At 45.5% G+C, this 21,684-nt stretch overlaps 1 protein-coding gene across 1 annotated transcript in view; it reads right to left on the bottom strand.

Moving 5' to 3' along the window:
• Positions 1-21,684, bottom strand: part of LOC311317958 (teneurin-2-like) — a gene marked incomplete at both ends in the record, with an annotated part of 184,904 nt that overhangs the window by 125,906 nt on the left and 37,314 nt on the right. The window contains one exon of the mRNA XM_084449114.1: positions 694-990. Within this exon, the coding sequence (XP_084305240.1) occupies positions 694-990 (297 nt within the window). The remainder of the gene's footprint in view (positions 1-693; positions 991-21,684) is intronic.

Here is a 21,684-nt window from a genome sequence, read left to right as displayed (position 1 = left end):
CACACACACGAACACAGGGCACATGGCACGTCAGTAGAGGTTTTTTCACACACTCCATCATGCATCAAGCCTCTTCTCCCAGCACCTCTCTCGTCTGTGGTCTCTTTCCTGCTTCTTTCACGCTTACGCCTACATGTCCCTATGTCTCATCCCTCCGTCTCATCCCTCTGTCTCATCCCTCCGTCTCATCCCTCTATCTCATCCCTCTGTCTCATCCCTCCGTCTCATCCCTATATCTCATCCCTCCGTCTCATCCCTCTATCTCATCCCTCTATCTCATCCCTCCGTCTCATCCCTCTATCTCATCCCTCTATCTCATCCCTCCGTCTCATCCCTCCGTCTCATCCCTCTATCTCATCCCTCTATCTCATCCCTCTATCTCATCCCTCCGTCTCATCCCTCTATCTCATCCCTCCATCTCATCCCTCTGTCTCATCCCTCCATCTTAACCCTCCATCTCATCCCTCTATCTCATCCCTCTATCTCATCCCTCTGTCTCATCCCTCTATCTCATCCCTCTATCTCATCCCTTCATCTCATCCCTCCATCTCAACCCTCCATCTCATCCCTTCATCTCATCCCTCCATCTCAACCCTACCTCATTCCTTCATCTCATCCCTCCTTTTCATCCCTCCCTTCTCTCCCTTATTCCACTCCGTCTTATAGGTCCTCCCACTCTCCCCCTCTTCCTACCTGACTCGCCGTCAGTCTTGTTCTCGCTGTCCGAGTCGGTGAGCGTGAGGGCGGAGTTCTCCCGGCTGGACGCGCCCGAGCTGTGCCGGGACTTGACCGCTCCCTGGCCGGCCCACAGCTGGATGGCTCTCTCCGGGGACAGGGGCCCCTCGGGGTCGGAGTCTGCGTCGGAGCCCCCGGCGCTCAGGGCGTACCCCCTCTGGAGGAGGCCCAGGTCGGGGCAGTAGGGCGCGGCCGCGTGGGGAGGCGGGGCCGCCGGCTCGCACACGCCCAGCTCGGCCAGGGTGAAGCTCCCCCCTGCCAGGGAGAGAGAGGCGTCACGCTGCACGCAGGGTGCGGGAGGGGGTCCAACGCACACGTACGCACACATGCTCATACACATCCTCACATGCCCACGCGCACACGCACACACACACACACACACACACACACACACACACACACACACACACACACACACACACACACACACACACATATATATATTCTCTCCTACACACATACCTGGTATGGGTTCTGGAACGAAGCCATGGAGGACAATGCAATACAATAGGAGAGGAGAGCAGAGCAGAGGAGAGGAGAGGAGAGGAGAGGAGAGGAGAGGAGAGGAGAGGAGAGGAGAGGAGAGGAGAGGAGAGGAGAGGAGAGGAGAGCAGAGGAGAGCAGAGGAGAGCAGAGGAGAGCAGAGGAGAGGAGAGCTCAGTGGGGAGAATGAGATGAACAGCTGAGAACAGCATTTGGCAAACCTCCTCTTCTATATTCACATTTATGAGGCTTGCATCACTGATCAGAAAGCTCCTCTCCAGAGGACTCCTACTGACATTTACTCCTCCTCAGTTTCATCATCGTCATCATCATCATCATCATCATGGCCTGCTGCGGACAGGCAGGTTTTCTGCATCGGTGTTAAATCCCCCCCTCTCACAAAAAAAACTGAAACAAATACAAAGGTGTCACTTCCAAAATAAATATATAAAATTATCCAAATTAAAGCACATCAAAGGAGATCAATAAACACTGCTGCAGCCCAATTAAATCCAAGCAGAGGAAAAAGCAATTAAGCAAAAACGCATTCACAACCAATTTATTATCTATACTAATTAAAAGAGTATTGTGGGTGCAATCGCTCACAATCAGCTGTTAAGTAAAGCAAAAAAACAAACAAACTTGAGATTCAATTCATTAGTTGTTTGGAAAGGGGGACTAATGCTGTAGGAGTGAGTCAATGTAGAGAACAGAGGAGATCAGCAGGTCTGTCTGATACTGTACAGGTGCACTCTGGGAAGAGGTGAAGAGATTGATCAACACGCTTATTCTTGTCCAGGAATCTAGAGTTTCTGGACAGAACTGTCATTATTTGTTTCACCCTGGTAACCACTTTATGGGACATGCTCTCCCCAGATAGTTGTCTAAAACACATCCTAGATATTTAACAGTCTTCTTGTCATTGACAGCTGCCCAATTCCAACATGAAACCGGGATGTTTTTTTTCAATTTGTGTGTGGTTGCAAACACAATTGTTTTTTAACAAGGGACGGTCGGTTGTCATAGAGCCAGTGGTTGGCATTTTCCAGCTCAGTGCTAAGACTCCTCTCTATCAATGATTTGTCTTTGTCTGAAACCTTCAATGCAGAATTATCAGCATAGAGAAGAATGTGAGAATGTTTTGACCATAATTACTTGGGAATGTGGTCTCTTTTATGTGTGTCACCCAGAGCGCAGGATGAGGGAGAGGGTAACACAACATAGTTATGCTATCAGGACTGCAAATTGCAAGTATCCCATGGTCAAGCACTACCATGAACCAACACCTGACAACACTCGAACAAGTGAACACAACTGTATACTGTACATGAACACTATTTAATTGCACTGCCTACATCATGGACAAAGACATACTGTAGTCATCCATGATCGGATAGGATAAGTCGATGAGGATGATAAGACTGCTAGACATTGCATTATGAAGTTTGGTATTATGAAATAAAAGTGCCCTGAAATAGATAAATAAATAAATAAATAAATAAATAAATAAATAAATAAATAAATAAATAAATAAATAAATAAATAAATAAATAAATAAATAAATAAATAAAGACATACATACATACATACATACATACATACATAAATAAATAAATGTGGCTTGAAATAAGACAAGCAAAGGAAGTGTGCACTGGGACAAGTGCAGGTTATCTAACCCTAGATCAGATAGCAGGGGGGGTCCTAGACCTCAACCCCCCACCAGGAGGGCTCCTACCAGAGACGAAGTAGTGCAGGTAGACAGGGGTATCCACATAGGCTGGACACACCACTGCTTTCATACCATCGGAGTCAGCCAGGGACACATCACCTCGACCTGTATCAAGACTGTCACTGTCATCAATAACAACTGCATGACCATAATGTCCTGCAAAACTGGAGTGCTAGCTCGCTAACAAAGCTGTTTCTACAGGCTAGCCAGGTACAGCTAACATTCCGTGGTGCACACAAGGTGTCTTTGATCATGCAGTTGTTTGATGACAATGAGCGTACATAGTCTGGTATCAGATAGCTGCTGATGCTGACAGTATGAGGGGGGTTGCATTTTTTGCAGAGTAACATTGTTTATAGCTGTTCCCCATTGCCTTTCATTGAGTGGATCTGGAAAAAATTTAAAAATATAAAAATAAAATAAATAGGTGTGTGTAACCATGACCAACATTAGCTTACCTGTTTCCAAGAAACTCCATACTGTCAGCATCAGCAGCTAACGATACCAGACCCCTTTGTCTAGCTAGTTGGTTAGGGCAAGTTGCTAATGCTAGCTACAGTACATAGTTCTTGGTCTGATGAATGGACACATACTTCATAATAATTACCCAATAATTAACACACACATACAGTACTGTACACACACACACATATATACACATACACACACATATATACACACGCACACACTCGCACACACTGTCACACATGCAGTCGCACACACTCCGCTGCTCACCCTCGGATGTAGCCCACAATGTAAACGTGGCTCTATGCAGATGGATCAAAATGTATTCATACAAAGACGGATCGGTGTGAGGCGCTTAAAAGGACAAGAAAATCCATCAGAGTTATTCTACACAGAGAGAGAGGCGAGCGTCTGTTAGCTGTGATGTATTAAGAGGTATGTGGGTGATTTGCGATCATTGAATATTGTACTCAGATCAATCCCTCTCTATCTCTCTCTCTCTCTCTCTGGGCTGTTGGACAAGGACAAGGCGTTGTGAGGAGGACAGCCTCTGCATGTGAAGCAGAGGCGTTGAGGTCGATATCTTTATGAGGATGAATGCTTCAGAGAGAGGCTTTCTGCTGCAGAAGTAAACATGACTGAGTCAGACTCATCACACCTCGGCCTGCTAGCGGCGGTAAGAGAGAGCCTGGTGCGGCTCTCTCTGTCTGGTGTGTAGGGTCAGCTGGTATCACACAGGGCCCAGAGAGCTGTCTGTGAGATCACCACACATCTCTCCTCTACAGCAGAGGATACATGTTTGGATCGGAGAAGGAAGTTTCGCACACCTCCTAGTACGTACGTACTGTACCATGGGGGAGTTTTACATACTGTAGCATGGGGGAGTTTTACATACTGTACCATGAGGGAGTTTTACATACTGTACCATGGGGGAGTTTTACATACTGTACCATGAGGGAGTTTTACATACTGTACCATGGGGGAGTTTTACATACTGTAGCATGGGGGAGTTTTACATACTGTACCTCCGGCTCCTAGTAGAAAGACAGTACATGTGAACATGTGTGAGAGAGAAAGCTATTATGCATTAGGAAGCCAAAGACATGTGTGTGTGTGTGTGTGTGTGTGTGTGTGAGAGAGAGAGAGAGAGAGAGAGACATTTTATTACCTATTTATCTGTTAGTTTACTTAATTGTTTTCTCATGTCATTATTGAATTGTATTTTCCTTGATATGTTGGCAATATTGTTCACCTGACATTCATGGCAATAAAGCATATGGAATTTAAAAAAAACGGAAAATTTAAATTGAGAGAGAGAGATTTGATTTGTGACATGTTGCAACAAGAAACCAGTGGAACACAAACCCCACTGTAAATGGAACTTTTAAAAAAAATCGTATCTGTTTATTGATTTTACCCCTGCCCTTCATACTACACTGTAGATAGATAATGTAACATTTTAAATACCTCTAGAACTCTTTTAAAAGCTTACATATTTCCACCCAAATATCTTTATCCTGCCCTTTGTACTTGAACACTATATACTGCAGTGATTCTCAAATGGGGATATGTGTACCCCTAGGGGTATGCTGGAATACTGCAAAAATGTATACTGAAAATGTACATTTTAAAAATAATATAAACCACATTTTATATTCAATAATCACAACATCAGCTAAAGCACTCGATGCTTCATGCATTGTCTTTGCTCATAGGTAAAACCCATTCACCATAGCTGAAGACCTATTACACCTACTTCCAACTGCTATTGTATTGGTACTGTATTGGTACTATGCTGGACAAAAACACACCATATATATCAGTGGCGGCTGGTGACTCAAAAAACTGAGGAGGACAGGAGGAAGAGAGACGAACCGCCCATGGGCGCCGGGGGGCACTTTCCCTCAGTCAGTTATTATTTGAAATATCAGATTTAAAATGTGGATTTACAGTCAATTTTAGCATATGACAAACTGAATGACACTTTCTTTAACTACATGCTGCATTTAGTTATCATATTTATGATAAAATATTACAATATTGTAATGGATTGTACTCTTCTCTAAAGAGAGAAAATAATTGATATTGGTGATGTGCTGGAGAGGTTAGGTGATATATGAAAAATGTTTTTGATTAGGGGACACTGAGGTGTGCTGGCTCTATTAATACATCCATGGCTGGCTCTCAAACAGTTTGTTGGCAAATAGATTTGACAACTGGACAATGGAATACGTTGCACAGCAAATGCAGTATCCAATAGTTCGCTCATGGCTAGCTAGCAATGGTACAGCTATGGGATGAGCTCATTTGGGTTGCTGGCAAAGCTGCCACTCTTATGTTGCTATAGCCTACAATTATCAGAACACAGATGAGGAATAAGCACCGCAAAGAGATCAATTCTCACGCAAGCAGGAGCCAGGCTGTTCAGTGCATTTCTCCGATCCGGTGTTGTGACCCAGTCTCTAGAAATGTTTTGGACGAGTTGCCAACAGTTTGCGCCTCCAGCCAATCAGCAGCCTGCCTATGCCGTAGCCTGACTCCAGCCAATCAGCAGCCTGCCTATGCCGTAGCCTGACGTGCACCTCGTAGCTAACGTTACCGGCTATAGCCAGCCAGTGGAACTGTCGTGTTCAGACGGATCTAGCTCAAAAAGTATTTATGTCAGCTTAGATATTTAGATGGCTAGAATCAAGACAAATAGACAAACAGTTTGATGTATAATGTGTCCCATAATACTTTCGGATGTATTATATTATGGAGCTACGAACACACACAAAATCTCCAATGGCACAGGGAAGAGAAACACAGACATCAACGCCGACTCAATCGGCCTTCACTGTGGTAAATCTGGAATGTGATTGGACTAACAAAATGTCAATATCTCAATCCTGTTCAGACAGGGCCGGAGTACTGTCCTCCCTTGCGGTAATTTTTCAGCGTTTTGGCCAATCACAAATTAGCATGAAAAAATTGCATTACATTGATTTAATATAAAATAACCCGCCCTAAAGGAGGCTAGCCTCCCTTCCATAGATATCTATGGGTCCTCCAGCTGCATGTTATAGATTTCACTGTTGGAGCTTTAGAATTTCAATACTTGGTTTTTATCCATAGGGAAAACCTGATGTATGAACAAAACTGAGATAATATTAAATATTAATTATAAATAAATAAATGCATATCTTTATATTTTAATCCCTCTCTTCTCTCCTCCTTTCTTGAGGAGGACTGTTGTCCCCTGCCTCAATGGACAAGCCTCCTCTGATATATATATATATATATATGAATGAAAAACTGCAGGTTGTTCAGACAGTGATGGCAGTGTATTGTACCTATTTATAGTTTTTTTTTCTCATTTTTTCCCCTACCAAAAATGTTTTGCACTGGTCTGGGGGTAGCTGAGAAAACTTTCAAAGGGGTTACATTATAAGAAAAAGTTTGAGAACCAATGCTATACTTTAATATAATAACATTTGAATTCCTCTATTACTTTAAAACTTTTTAAGTGTAATGAGAGAGAGAGTTGCAGTCTGTGAATATAGATGGTGCTGAATGGTAGGGGGGCACATCATTAAAAAGCCATTCATTCTTGTTAGCAGGCTGACAGGAAATGGAAGTACAGCAGCAGGCTGTGTGCTCAAGGGCTGCTTGCCTGATGCTTGGCTTCCTGTAACTTGGAACCAGAGCTCTCATGGACATAATTCATAACATGTTCCTGAATGGACTATATAGGATGAACCACACTCACATATAACGCCGCGCACACATATACACATACACACACACACACACTCACGTACACATTACAGTCTTGTATACATATTTGCTGTATATACACTGACTGCACTACATTTTGAATATTGTTCTTTTTCTCAGCTTATCCTTTTTGCACTAGCATGTTGTACTCGCTCTTTGCACTGTCCCGTCTCGTCCCTGCACCCTGACCAATGTTGTCTCCATGTTATGCATGACGACCAAAAGCAAATTCCTACAGGTAGTATGTTGAAAAACTGCATGGCAATAAACACATCCTGATTCTGATAATTAGGGCCACATTTAAGGCTTTCAACAGGGCAGCCTCGGCCATCGCCCGTAGACCCAATTTCTAGCCTAATAGAGTCCAAAACAGGTTCTGACTGGCCATGCAGGATGAAATCATATAATTGATTAGCAATTTGATGACAAATTGGAGGAAAAGCAACAGTGAATAGTGAATGGTTATAGTAGCTGATAAGAAGTTACATTTCTCCATCTCATCTCCTTTGAAACATAGAAATTGCAGATAATTGGTCAGAAAATTCCTCTATATTCATTCCTTCTGATGGAGGGTGATAGTCAATCCCGGAGATGAGCTCTTCGCTATGCCCTCCAGATCTATGCTACTGAAGACGGCACTCAGTCTGTTCGAGCGACTTTTTGTTGCCACCAATCACCACCAGATCAGGGAACGGAATCAACCGAACAGAGTCAAACCACCCTGAGCCTGCAGGCTGAACTGCAGCAATCGATCGATGCGTGCATGAAAAGTCCCGAGCCAAAGGAGAAGTGTGGGAATGACCTGGCTGCAGAATATCCTGTCAAAGGAATATGCGCTCTTCAAGGCAACACAAGTGTGCCCCAAAAATCAGCAGCTGCTCTACGCGGCTCTTGGCACTATTCAGCCAACGTCTGTAGAAGCCGAGTGAGCCTTCTCAGTGTGCGGACAGTTTGTCACTAAGCTTAGAAACCGGCTGAGCGACCGCTCCATTAATGCTCTTTGTTTCCACAAGTACCACTTTATCAAACAGAGGAAAGAGAAATAGCCTAATCGAGATGGGATAGGAATTTGGTTCATTTAAATGTTTCGGCTTAGGCCTAGTGTAGCCTACAATGTAAGCGCAAGTTGTTTTTTTTCACATAGCCTACTTTTAAATTGCGAATTTGAGCACATTTTCGTTTTCACATCTTGATTTTTATAAATTAAATGTTGAATGTGATGCATTATTATACAATATCACTATTCTGTTGCATTTATTTGTCTACATAGCATAAATCCAATTTTAAAAAGCACTTCCAATTTCTATGGGAAATCCCGGGATGACCCGGGAAGAGGTCAGAAAATTCCTGGGAATTAAAATAGGCTAAATCCGGGAAAATCTGTACCCTCTCCAATGGTGAAGCCAGGTCATAGCGCAGGTTAACAAGAACGATGGTTACACACTGTAACCCTAGTTCTATGAGTGGAGCAGAGCCCCACAGGGCTAGCTCCTATTGGCTAGTGAAACCTAGCTAGCTACAAATGACTGAAGAATAAAACCCCTACACGCACCTGTGTCCAACCAGGTACGGTGCACCACTGTAGCGGGCTTCGCCTGCACAGCTGCTCCTAACCGGAAATTTCAGAGCACAGACTGCAAGGTCAGCAAGTCTGTTCCCTATGGGGCTCCACTCCACTCATAGAACTAGGGTTACAATACGTAACCATCATTCTATTTCGTGGAGCTCCATTCCACAGGGCTAGCTCCTAATGGCATAAGCAGAGCTACACGACCACACCATACACTCTTGCTGGCCCCAGTAACAAAAGACTGGCCAGTCAGGACACAAGCCAGTGCTCCAAGGTGATCATACCAAAAGTTGGCCAACCCAAGCACTGGCCCCACCCCGCCACACTCGGGTTATCACATCCGAGGGCAAGGAGAGGTACGTGAGGGGAGACCTGAGCATAGCCCGTCCTCAGGCCCGACGACAGTGCACCCCCGACAAGTTGTTGAGTGGGAGGGGGGGGGGGAGCTAGCGGACAATTCCGATTGTCGGAAGATTTGTTGAGGGGGGGGGGCTAGCGGACAATTCCGATTGTTGGAAGATTTGCTGAGCGGGCACCCACAGACAGGAGCGGACCGTCACTCACCACACGGTCCCGCCCTGCGTCACTCACCACACGGTCCCGCCCTGCGTCACTCACCACACGGTCCCGCCCTGCGTCACTCACCACACGGTCCCGCCCTGGGACACCATGTCTAAACCTGAACCGCGCTGGCGGCTGCGCATAGCACTGATGACGGCTCAGAGACAGAAGACATGGATAACATCAAATCAAATCAAACTTTATTTGTATAGCACGTTTCATACACAGAAGCAACACAATGCGCTTTACAGTGCATCAGATTATGGACATGATAGACCATATTGTGAGACCATCTCACTGGAATGTTGCTGATGCCTGATAAAGATCTAGCAGGCCCGGGAAATCCTGCTCTCCCCTACCCAATGACTAAGCAATGAGAGGTTATGTAGAGATGAATGTATTTTGTTTAGACCGTTTCCTGTCAAAGTCACAGTAAATCTGACAAAATCCTTTTAGCAAGGACTGGTTCTGTGAAAGGGGGGTTTTGGGAAAAACCTTAACTCTTTCTCTCCTTGCCATGGTCCTCCTACCTCCCCCCCCCCCTGCGGTGATAAACCAAGGGCACAACATTCCTGAGACTCACAGTTAAACAAAGGAATTTGAACATTATTTTTCTTGTTTGGTTAATAAAGTGCAATTACTTTCTCCCAACTATGTGATGCAACCACCATGAGAATAAGCCCTGGGAATAAAATATGGGCATTGATGCATTGTATTTGTAACCAAGTGTTACTGTGTGTTGTAAATAACTGGTTCTATGCTGCTTAATCAACCTAGCAATGTTGGTATCAATCTGAAGCTTTAAATCATGAATCAGTTGATTATGCATGTTGGGGAAATGTAATATCACGTTGAAACAATAACAGGTATTTTTGAAGATTCCAGACTCCTAAGATAATCTTGGCTCCTCTTTTTATGATCTCGAGTGAGTGGGGGTTGACACAGCCCACAGACCCATCACTTTGGGTGAGTAACCAATTGGTGCAAACAGGACACACCTCAGTCCCCGGGCCTTTTTAAGTAGGGACCAGACAGATTATCTCTCTCTCAAGAGGGGTGCCCCATACGAGTTGATTTAATGTATTAAATCCATATTTCTTCATATTTGTGATAACCGCGGTATAATCATAAATTATACCTAGTCATAGTCATATTTCCATAGTTCCAACCCTTAGACTGCTACAACAGAGATCAATGGGGGTGTGGGCATAGGTCCCACCCCTAATTCCAGAGGGAAGAAAAAAAAACAGTTTCACCTGGGGGCCAGAAAAGTAAGCTGTAAAAATTATTCCCTGACCTCTCTTAACGAGACGATCAAGCAGGCTCCTGAAAAACATTTGTCTATTAGCTAAGAACATATACAGAGCAGTAAACATGGGCTAAATACTTCATAAGAGAGACATGGCTAACTCTTAAAAGCAAAAGCAAAAGAGCTTTGCTCGACCTCGGTATCCACACAAGGCACCGACTGTGTCTCTTATGATCCAGACGGAGCCATGCGAACCACCGCTGGGTGCGCCTCATGTGCAGCAGGCCCAGGGACACCACCGCATGGGCCGCCATCATGAGGCCCAGAAGGCGCATGATTGATAGAGCCGAGACCTTCAGAGATGGACGGAAAATGCTGAGATTTTTTTCCCTCCTTGGGTCAGACAGACGCACTCTCATATTGCCTGTGTCCAGATTGATACTCAAATAAACAATCTGACGGGCCGGCCACATTTGTACCAATTGACTGCAAACCCCAGGTCGTGAGATGTCTCACCCCGTGGCGGTGTGTGTCAAGCCAGAATAGGCGACGGAGCCAGAAACAGCAGGTCATCCAGGTACGCGAGGATCCTGATGCCCTGCCGGCACAGTGGTTTCAACGCCTTCTCTACACATAATGGAGAAAGTCCTGGGGCGAGCGCATATCCAAACAGGAGTCTGGTATATTCGTACACCACTCCCTGGAAGGCAAAATGCAAACACATCCTATGCTGAAGAGTTATCTCCACATGGAAGAAAGCGTCTTTTGGGTCTATACTGCTGCAAAAAATCACCACGAAGGAACGCTTCCAGCATTTGCTGCACCGTAAGCATGTGACACTTCAATTTTGCCACCGCCTTGTTGAAAAGATGGAGGTTCAAAATTGGTCTCACGCCTCCCGTCTTCTTGGGCACGAGGAAGTAGTGTGGAATAATACCCTTCGTTCCTCTGCTCCAGCGGGACCACAGTTACCGCTCCCTTCAATAAAAGCTCTGCAATCTCTTTGCTGACAGAGCTGCGGCTTGATCGGGATGCGGTATCACCGTCTCCACAACGCCTGTGAAGGGCAGAGGGGGGCAGCAAAACTGAATGGAATACCCCTCCATCAGAACGCGCTGTAACCAGCTGTCCTGGAGGCACATCTCCTGTCAGATTGTTAAGTTGTTTGAAAAAGGCTGTGCCAGAGATCGTGGCACCCGATCGAGGAATCTCGGACAACCACCGGACAGCGGAGAAACTCTGCTTGTCCTGGTCATGACAGGGACATGAAAAATCCCCATAGGAAGTTCCATGTCCAGATTCAGTATGAAGGTGAATGGCATTCCTGCCAAGAAGCACTTCATTCATAGAATGAGGAAGTTAATCTACAGCATCCGCATTACTGACAACCTGCCATCGATTTGCCCATTCAGACAAAGCGGCGGAGCCTCGTAATTCAGGGAATCTTGTCACCACATTAGCATATACAGCCTTCGTCGACACTGCTAGAGAAGGCAGAAAGCAATGGGGCCCAGACAGTTCACAACCACTATGCTCAACGGCAGCGCGCAAGCTAGCCGGCGCATGCATGTTATCAGAGAGACAGAAAGTGGCACTTTCATTCTCTACATTTTCGGGGAAACTTTTCATCCAATTTGCATGAGAGCCAGACAGTGTCAACAACGAAATGCAGAGTAACTGAGCGGTATCTAGTTGACTCATGCATGCCGTGAGACATTTTCCCACACTGTCTGTCCCCGTCGGCAAGCGGAAATGTTTTAGCTAGCAGAAAAGCATGTCGCCACCTGAACCGAGGATACAACATTCAAACAGGGCAACGGTTGATCAAAGATTCTAATTGAATGCCGCGTTCCTGCATTACCCGTGGGGCCAACGGTTGTCACACTCACAAACGACCAACGACCTACTTAAGATTACTGGGACACTGAAAAGGGGATATTGCATATGTCTTAGTGGATATAATGATCTGCAATGGACAATATACTGTTTCAGATAGGAGGGGAAATCTAAATAAATACATTTAAAATTAAACTGAAGCCAGTGAAGTTGTCTTCTGGATTTAAGCTGCAACCAATTTAGTGAGGCATACATAAAACAGTGATGGGTTCTGTAGGGACATCTTAGGACAAATCTATATAACGAGTTAAACAAAATATTAAGGGGCTTAAGATAGGTGTCTGAGGTGTTCTGGTAGATAATATCACCGCAGTCAATGATAGGCAGTATCAGCTGGGAGATTATCCTTTTCCTGACTTTGAATGTAAAACAATTAATTGAGCGATAGAGTGACCCAAGACAGCCAGATGTTCTTTTTCTAACATAATCAATATGAGGCTTAAATGAGAATTCAGTGTCAATCCAGAGTACAAGGTATTTAAATGACTGCTTTCATCAAGGGTGACCCATCAACATAAACAATATTGAAGTCTAAGAGATGTGGACAACTATGCTGTGACCCAAACACCATACTGCAGGACTTTTTCTTGTTTAAAACAAGTCTGTTGTTAAGAAACCTGTTTTGAACAAGGGCGAAATCTGACTGTAGGGAGTTTTGAATTTGTGTCATACAGTATCAGAATGGGAAGTATAAATAACTGTATCATTAGCATACAAATGGACCGAATAATTGGAACACATTTGGGGTAGGTCATTAATAAAAATAGGAAAAATAAGTGGTCCCAGTATGGAACCCTGTGGAACACCTTGAACAACTATCGTATAATCAGACTGAGAACTCTGTATAGCTACATACTGACATCTATTGTGAAGATATGAATTAAACCAAAGGAGAGCATTTTGAGAAGAGCATGGGGGGGCAGAAAAGATAGTCATGCATCTCGGCGCACTGTGGTTATGTTCGTCACTTCTGTCCCCGAGCCCGGAGGTGGGCAGCCGCTCCGGTCAGGAGGGAGAACATTACCGGCGAGACCTGCGGTCGTCACGTCTGCTGTTTCCACAGGGAAGGCTCCGCGGCTCGAGCCAGACTCATCACAGCTCAGCTAGGGTCGGTCCCGTCGTACTCACTAACCGCCCAGTTAGTGCCATACCGGCGAGCTCAGCGATCGTCACGTCTGCTACTTGAGCAGGAAAAGACTCCACGGCTCAAGCCAAGCTCATCACAGTTTTTCAATGGGACCGGAGCCCTTTTGGCAGGCCCGGTCCTGTCTTACTCACTAACCAGACAAGTTACAGTAGTACATTAACGGCAAGACCTGCGGTCGTCATGTCTGCTGTTTCTGCAGGAAAGACTTCCGCGGCTCGAGACGGTTGTTAGGGCATGTCACGTTCTATATAGACATGTAACAGCTGCACCAAACAACCAGATTCACTTACCGGAGGGTCGAAGAGGACATCCTTGTTCTCTTCACGCAGACCGGTTAGCGACAACCTCGTAGGCAGCCCCGTCACAGCCACAACCTCTGGGAGGGGAACGACGAGATGATGCGCAGCTTCTTCCAGTAGCTTTGGGAGGGAGAGGTCGAAAGAACCGGGCCCGAGATCACTGGATGACGAGTCACTAGTATCCTGGGCTTCTGAGGGTGAGTCGTCGTCAGCCTCAGAAAACTCCTTGTCCTGCCTCATCAACAGACAGAGGGAGGGACAGCATCGGCGCAGGCCTCCGTGGGTACAGGATCTTGGTTCCCCAGCGGTGGCAGCAGGCAGTCGAAGAACTGCGCCCGGTGAAGCCTCTCAAGAGGCTCTCGTTGAATGCAGGTTTGGCAGTCAGGAGACAGCATCAGGTCCTTTCTGGCATTCTACGGCCCCATGCAGCGGAGCAGAGTGGATATCCAACATCGCTATAGAGGGCCCCACAACCGCAGAATCTTTCCAGTAGACTGGGCAGCACTGTCCGGGGATCCAAAAGGATGCTGCTGGCTCCACAATGAGTCGCTGTATAGTCATCTTCGGTTCTTCTCTTCTCAGTCGTCTTCGCGAGCTGAAAATTTCAAAGGAGCAGCTCTGCAGGCACAGCCTGCTTATACAGTGGTGCACCATACCTGGTTGGACAGGTGGGTGTATGTTTTTTTTTTCTTCAATAAATTGTAGATTTCACTAGCCAATAGGAGCTAGCCCTGTGGGGCGGAGCGCCATGACATAGAACGGAAAAAATGCACCAGAAGTACATACTGTGGATGCTACAATATGATGCTTTTTTATGTCAGCCATTGAGCCCTTCTCCTGATACTGCGATTACCTCACGTGTAGTAGCGCCCCGTGCCTCCTTCTCTGTGTGTCCACTATTAACAACAAATAAGACATCTCACCTACTTTTGACCCCTTGCAACAGTACCCCTGCATTTACTGACCGGTACTCCGCCGGTTGCTGGCTTGGACATGATTGATTTCATTCTCGCTCAACTTGCTTTCGCACTGATGGTCTGCGGATCCTGTGTGCCGGCGGTCCTGCAGCTACACGGCCTTATAAGAAGCTGGCGGTGCGTTTCGAATGAGAACTTATTCAGTTTAAGAAACAGCGGTGTTCCTCATTTGGGGGAAACACAGCTGAGAGCGGTTTTGCATCACCTGCCAACCATGGGTGGAAACTCGGCCGTCCTGACGGTGGTCGGGGAGCTCACTCCGCCATCGCGGCGCCGAAGCAGAGAAGAGCCGTGACGGAGATGAGCGAGCCCCGCGTCCTCGCAGGGATGGCGGCGCTACAGGCGGCCAGCCGAAGCGGAAGGATGCGGTGCTCGTGCTGGGGGGTCAGGGAACCGACCGTTCTCCAGGACGGGGGAGGGGCTGTTCCCCTTAGCGCCCTGCATCTTCACCCTCCCTCCTTGTAGGACTCGAGCAGCCCCGGTTTAGTAGAAACTAAGCTAAATCATATGCATCCTCTCCCACTGGGTCAACTCATCAGACACGCTCTGTTCCCTGACATCAGCACTTCCGCTGCGGGATGCCGGCAGGTTGTGACGCAGAGTCTGTGAAGCCGTCAGCGAGCAACAGGGGGTCTGGGTGTAAATTATGAAGGTACGGTTAACGCACACACACACATACACACACACTCCCTGGACACACACACACATACACACACATGCACGTACACGCACACACACACACATACACACACACTCCCTGGACTCATCACATTAGGAGCACTATTAACGTCACAGAAAGGAACCAACAGCGAAAACCTGAACAGGAGACAGAGTCAAACACTTGAAACACTGCTCTGCCCTCCTCTTTCTTAGTTCCCCCCCTGCTTCACAGGAGGCCTTCACACCTCTTAATGAGGGGACATAAATAGATGTGACACCCACTCTGACCAGCAGCAGGGGAGCCCGACAGCAGGGCGGACGGACGTGTCATGGCACGGCACGGCTGGACGGGGCGCTTCGCCATGGTCGGGTGTGGTGGGGAATGGCGCTCGCCTCACAAGATGCGCCCCCGCCGGCGCCGCGGCAAGTTCAGAGCACACCGCCCGCTGGGACGGAACTCGAAGCCGGGCCCCCCCTCGCCCCGACCACCCCTGGGTAGAGAGCGCAGCGCAGGCTACTGTTTCTCCTGAGGCAACGTCCGCTAGACTCAGGATAACCCGCCCCTTAAAGGCCCGCTCTAGACGCATCTGGCAGTAATCAATGCACGAGTCACGAGTCACGAGTCTCTTACCAAGCACATTCAAACCGGTCAGTCTAGTTACTGTACATTGATCTATTTCTAAAATGTCTAACTGGTTTTGTTGGTTTGTTGGTTTTCTGTAAATTGCCATTGTTAGATGTAAATAGAGACCTTGGTCTCAACGGATCCCTGGAAAAATAGAGAGAGAGAGCAGCCCATCTCACAGCACTGCATACACACACACTCTCTCTCTCTCTCTATCTCTATCTTCTCTCTCACACACTTCTCTCTCTCTCCCTTCCTCTCTTCTCTCTCAAACACAAAAAGACACCTGTGCACACACAAACATACATACACACACAAACACACACACACACACACACACACAGACACAAACATGGCTGGCACCAGTGTTTAATTACTGTTGAGAAGGCAGGCGCCTCTGCTGTAAAAAGTCACACTTGATAAATGTGACATTTACAATCTGTCTCATTTATCAACAGCTGCCATAGCAGAGTCAAGGAGGGTCAGAGCTTAGTAAACACAAATTAACTCCACTCTCCACTCAACTAAGATCCACACAACACGTTTTACAGGAAACCCTTTTCCTCAGGAAGAAACAGGCTGAAATCAGCTTATCCTGCTTATTTATTATGTGCATGCGCACGCGTGTGTGTGTGTGTGCGCGTGTGCCAGCTCCATCGTTAAATAGCGAGCTCCATTTCAGAGAGATGATTTGACAGAGTATTAAGTGTCCTGACCTGAGCTTGGAAGATGGGTTGAAGCCAGAGGTCCATTGTCTTCACACAAACCCACACTCACTGCCAGTCACAATACTGGGTTCCAAAAAACATAATCAATCACACACACACACACACACACACACACACACACACACACGCACACACGCACACACACACACACACACAGGCAAAAGTAATCAAACCGCTCAACACCTGCGGCGATCTCCTAGATTTGTGTGACGGTAGGCCTGACTTATCCAGGCTCCCACCAGCTCCATCAGGGCTGGGAAGCCCTCTCCCTCACTGCCAGCCTAAGGGGAAGCTGGGTGTTTTTGCGAGTCACTGTAAGCTTAAAAGACATGGTGTTTTTGTTGGTTTATGGTTGAAAAGAGGGACCACATAGCTATGTTTGCTAAGCTGATGTCTCCTGTTGTTTGAGTTTGTAATTGACATTCCAAGTCCTGTGCGATTCCACCATGTCGACAACGCAGTGGCGTATTTAGGCGTGGGCGACATGGGCAGCCGCCCAGGGCGGCGTCTCGCAGGGGGCGGCAAGAGGAGCAGAAAAAGAAAACAGAAAAAAAACTCCTCGAAAAATAAACAAACTCCCCGTCCGTCCGTCCCCCTGCTCCAGCTGCTGAGCTCGGGAATTGTCAATGCTGTAGGCTGGCTAACTTAAACCAGGGTCGCGCCAGCGAGCGCAGGGGGGGCGCCAGGCCTAAGACAATTTGAGGCCTTAATATTAGCTAGAAATATTTCTCAAAGAATCATATTATTGACATGTTACAGCAATGTTAATAAAATACATGATCATATCGGACGAAGGGCTAAAAAGTCTTGTATTTACGGCAGTACAATAGCAAATTAATCTGAGACTATGCATCATGCCAATTACTGCTACACTGGCGGGGGGGGGGGGGGGGGGGGGGGTCCATCAGGTGTAAGTTAGGGGGGCTCTGGGGAAGAAAGGTTGGGAACCCCTGAGTTAAACTGTCTAACCTGTGTAATGATGATTATCCTGTGTACTATATTGGGTCTGTTGGGGTTTTTAAGCCTATAATTAGCCAAGCAGGTTGAATGGTTCATTTGGTTCCTCTCCTGAAGGTTTTGATCGAACCTCTGCAAATATTCTGGTCATTATTTCTATTTAGATAAACACATCAAAGTAAAGAGAGCACAGTGGTCAGAGTTTTGCCGGCAAAATTACATTTTAGCATCAATTAACGACTGGCTCTTATTGGTCACACCATCACACACACACACACACACACACACACACACACACACACACAGACACACACACACACACACACAGACACACACACACAGACACACAGAAACACACACACAAACACAAATAACTTACCCTCTAAAATAATTTTTAAAGAAAGCTAAAATCGTATCTCTTCACTTTAGCTTTTAACTAGCTCCTTTTGCACTTGCTGGCTAAATTCTAAAATTTCCATTTTTACACTGTATTTTACTTGATTCTTATATTTATCTTTTATTGTTTTTTGTTTATTTTTGTGTATTTTTATGTGAAGCACACTGTGCAAGTACATTTTCTGTTGTAAAGCACTTTGAGCTGCATTTATTTGTATGAAAGGTGCTATAAAATCCTGTTTATTATAATAATAAATAAACCTGCAAGCAGGGATGTGGGGTCCAAGCAGTTTAGCTGCAAGCAGCCATGGAATCAGCTAGACTGACGTGGTGACATGAGACGTGTTTGACAAGGGTCAAGGATGGTCCCGAGAATTTAGAAAGTCAGACATTATTAACGGGATTCGATCTATGTACCTGCTGTTTGCAAGGCCAACATGCTAACCACTGTGCTACACCGGATATTGCGAAAGAGACTCACCCTAGTCCACAAGGCATGTTAGCCTTCGCTAATCCCCTAACCCTATTAGCTGAATCCCAATCTGAGTCTGAGTCCTGAGCACTTAATTAATGTCAGTTGGAAAGGCTGCTTCCTCTCGGTTGAGTGAGAGGGGGGGGGGTCGTCGTTTAAATTGGCACATGGCGAAAGTATACATAGCATAGCATAACTATTTACTTCTTCAGAATCCAGACAATCATGCGAACATTTCCATGTATAATATGTCATTCGGTCGTCAGAAGTGTAGGAGAGGTGACGAGTTAGAAAAATCAACACTGATTCTGTCATTTTGACAGTGTGGCTCCATTGTTTTCAATGGAGGGGGGGAGTCGTCGTTCGAACTGTCACACAGTGAAAAATATACATCGCAGAGCTTAGCTTTGATTTTATGAATCCCAAGAGTCGTGTGAACGTTTTGATGTATAATATGTGTATGAGCTGTGAGAATTGGAAGAGGGATGGCAGTTTAGAAAATATGTGACTTTTTCCAAAATGCGCCTTTCACCACTCTGAAACCGGTGAAATTGTGCAGAAGACCAAAAGTGTTCCTTGCATTCTGCAATCAAACCAATGAAGTAATAATGAAACCATGCGGTGTTTTGAACTCAGCATGAGTCAGGGAATCTATTGCTACCATAATTTTGAAGATTGGACATACAGTTCAAACGTTACTGGCATAAATGCAACTCCAACTTTGACACGCTGGTGGCGCTAGAGTGCACAAGATGTCAACATGAGGCTTGGGGACAGATGTCATGGGTGTGTCCCGGATGAATGTGCCAAATGTGGTTTTCATAGATTAAAACATTACTGAGATATGACCCCAGTTCCTGTTTTGCAGCTTTTCTGACAATATTGATTGGCTGTCACGAGCGAACGCAATGGACAATCAAAAATCCCTGTACATCCTTTGTGGACATTGGTCTAGAGAATGTGCCTACCGAGTTTCGTGCAGATTGGTCAAAATTCCTAGGAGGAGATACATTTTAAGTGTTTTTCATAAAATCCAAAATGGCGGGAAATCCAATACGGCGAAAAATGATGGCATGCGTTGAACTTGGCTTGAGCCAAGGAATCCAACGGTACCTCGGTTTTGAAAATCGGGCTTACAGGTCAAAAGTCGCGTGCACAAACGCACCTCCAACTTTGACACATTGGTGGCGCTAGAGGGTTCGAGCCGTGGACATGGGTCTTGGTAAAGACTCGGGGGATTGTCATGAATGAGTGTGCCAAATTTCACAACTTTTTACCATACGGTTCTATGGGCTGCCATAGACTCCCATGGCAGAAGAATAAATAAAGAGGAAGAAAGAATAATAAGAAAAGGTACAAGAACAATGGGTGCTGCTGCAGCAGCAGCGCTGCTTGGCCTCCAATAATAACTAGAGGGGCTTGCACTCAGAGTGCAGACCTCCGCCCCTGCCGACCCCCCCCCTCAACTGCTCTCCCCCTTCCACGTCCTCCCCCTTTACCTTTCCTCCCACCTCCCACCACTACCTCTCATGTGCTGTGCTCTCCTACTGGCTTTTTGAATTGGTTACTGTAGAATCACCTGTAGTTTCCTCTTTCTGCTTGACATCTTTCCTCTCCAATTTCCAAAGCGTTGCTAGTTTTGTGAAGACTTCCCATTCACATTCATTAACAGCCAAGCAGAGCAGTAGTGGAGGGAGGAGTGGCCTGGAGTCTGCAGACAGTAGTTTACAAGATGTACATTTGAGATGGGAGTTATACAGCCAATGACATGTTAAATCTATAGTCTATAGGCGAGATAAGGTTTTCTATGATGTCAATCATTTTAATGTGCAGAGACTTTATTTTCATCCACCTGAAATTGTCTGCAGTTTACTTTGAATGCTTGAAGTTTACATTATTGTTTAAATGCAAGTTGAGACACTAGTCTATATAACAGGTGTCACTGTGTTGCTTGGCAGTATTGCCTGTACGCTCACTTGCCCATGCTGGGTTCGATCTTGGCTGTACAGAAATCCTCACACTTCCCACTAACAGATAGTATACATAAAGCATTAAACATGATAATTTCGCGGACTCTATTGAAGTAGCCTACAGAATGCATCACTTCAAGTATCCACACGAATGAGAAATATAACATTATGGTGCATTCCATTTGTCTCGGGAGGTGCGAGTGGGAACTGGCAATGGTCACTACCGAGGTGAGCGTTCCAGTTGCAACAGCTGATCTCATTATCAACAGCTAACTAGTAGCTCTAGCCTTTGTTAGCAAACAAGTTGATAACAACGCACTAAGTGGTATTGTGCGCACAAAACACCATAATCTATGGCAAGCCGTTTTAACATTTATTAACTAGACCTGACTATCCGGAATTAACATTACAGATATCAACAACCTTTTTTTGACTAGTCATAATCACATTGTGACTAGTCAGAATTTTTATTCAAGATATCTATAACTACATTATCACTAGTCAAAACGACAGTTAAAGATCTCAGTTGTGACTAGTCAAAACTCTAATTCTAGATATCTGCAACGTCATTTCCCCTAGTAGATTCAAACTACTTTTGCCATTCATGTTTATGGGGTACTGAATTATGACTAGATGTAATTCCAGTTTCAGATATCTACAATTTAATTCTGACTAGTCATAATTCCAATTCAAGATGTCTACAACTTAATTCAAGATATCTACAACTTAATTCAAGATATCTACAACTTAATTTAAGATATCTTAAAATGACATTGTAGATATCTTGAATTAAAGGGAATTAAATATATCTTGAACTGGAATTATGACTAGTCAGAATTAAATTGTAGATATCTGAAACTGGAATTACACCTACTCATAATTCAGTTATAGATATCCGCAATTCACATTGTGGATATCCGCAACTGAATTGTAGATATCTGTAATGACGTACCCCATACACATGAATGGCAAAAGTAGTTTGAATCTACTAGGCGAAATGACGTTGCAG

Source organism: Borostomias antarcticus (assembly GCF_949987555.1).
Source record: "Borostomias antarcticus genome assembly, chromosome: 14".
NCBI classification, from domain to species: Eukaryota; Metazoa; Chordata; class Actinopteri; order Stomiiformes; family Stomiidae; genus Borostomias; species Borostomias antarcticus.
This window is presented reverse-complemented; position numbering and strand designations above follow the sequence as displayed.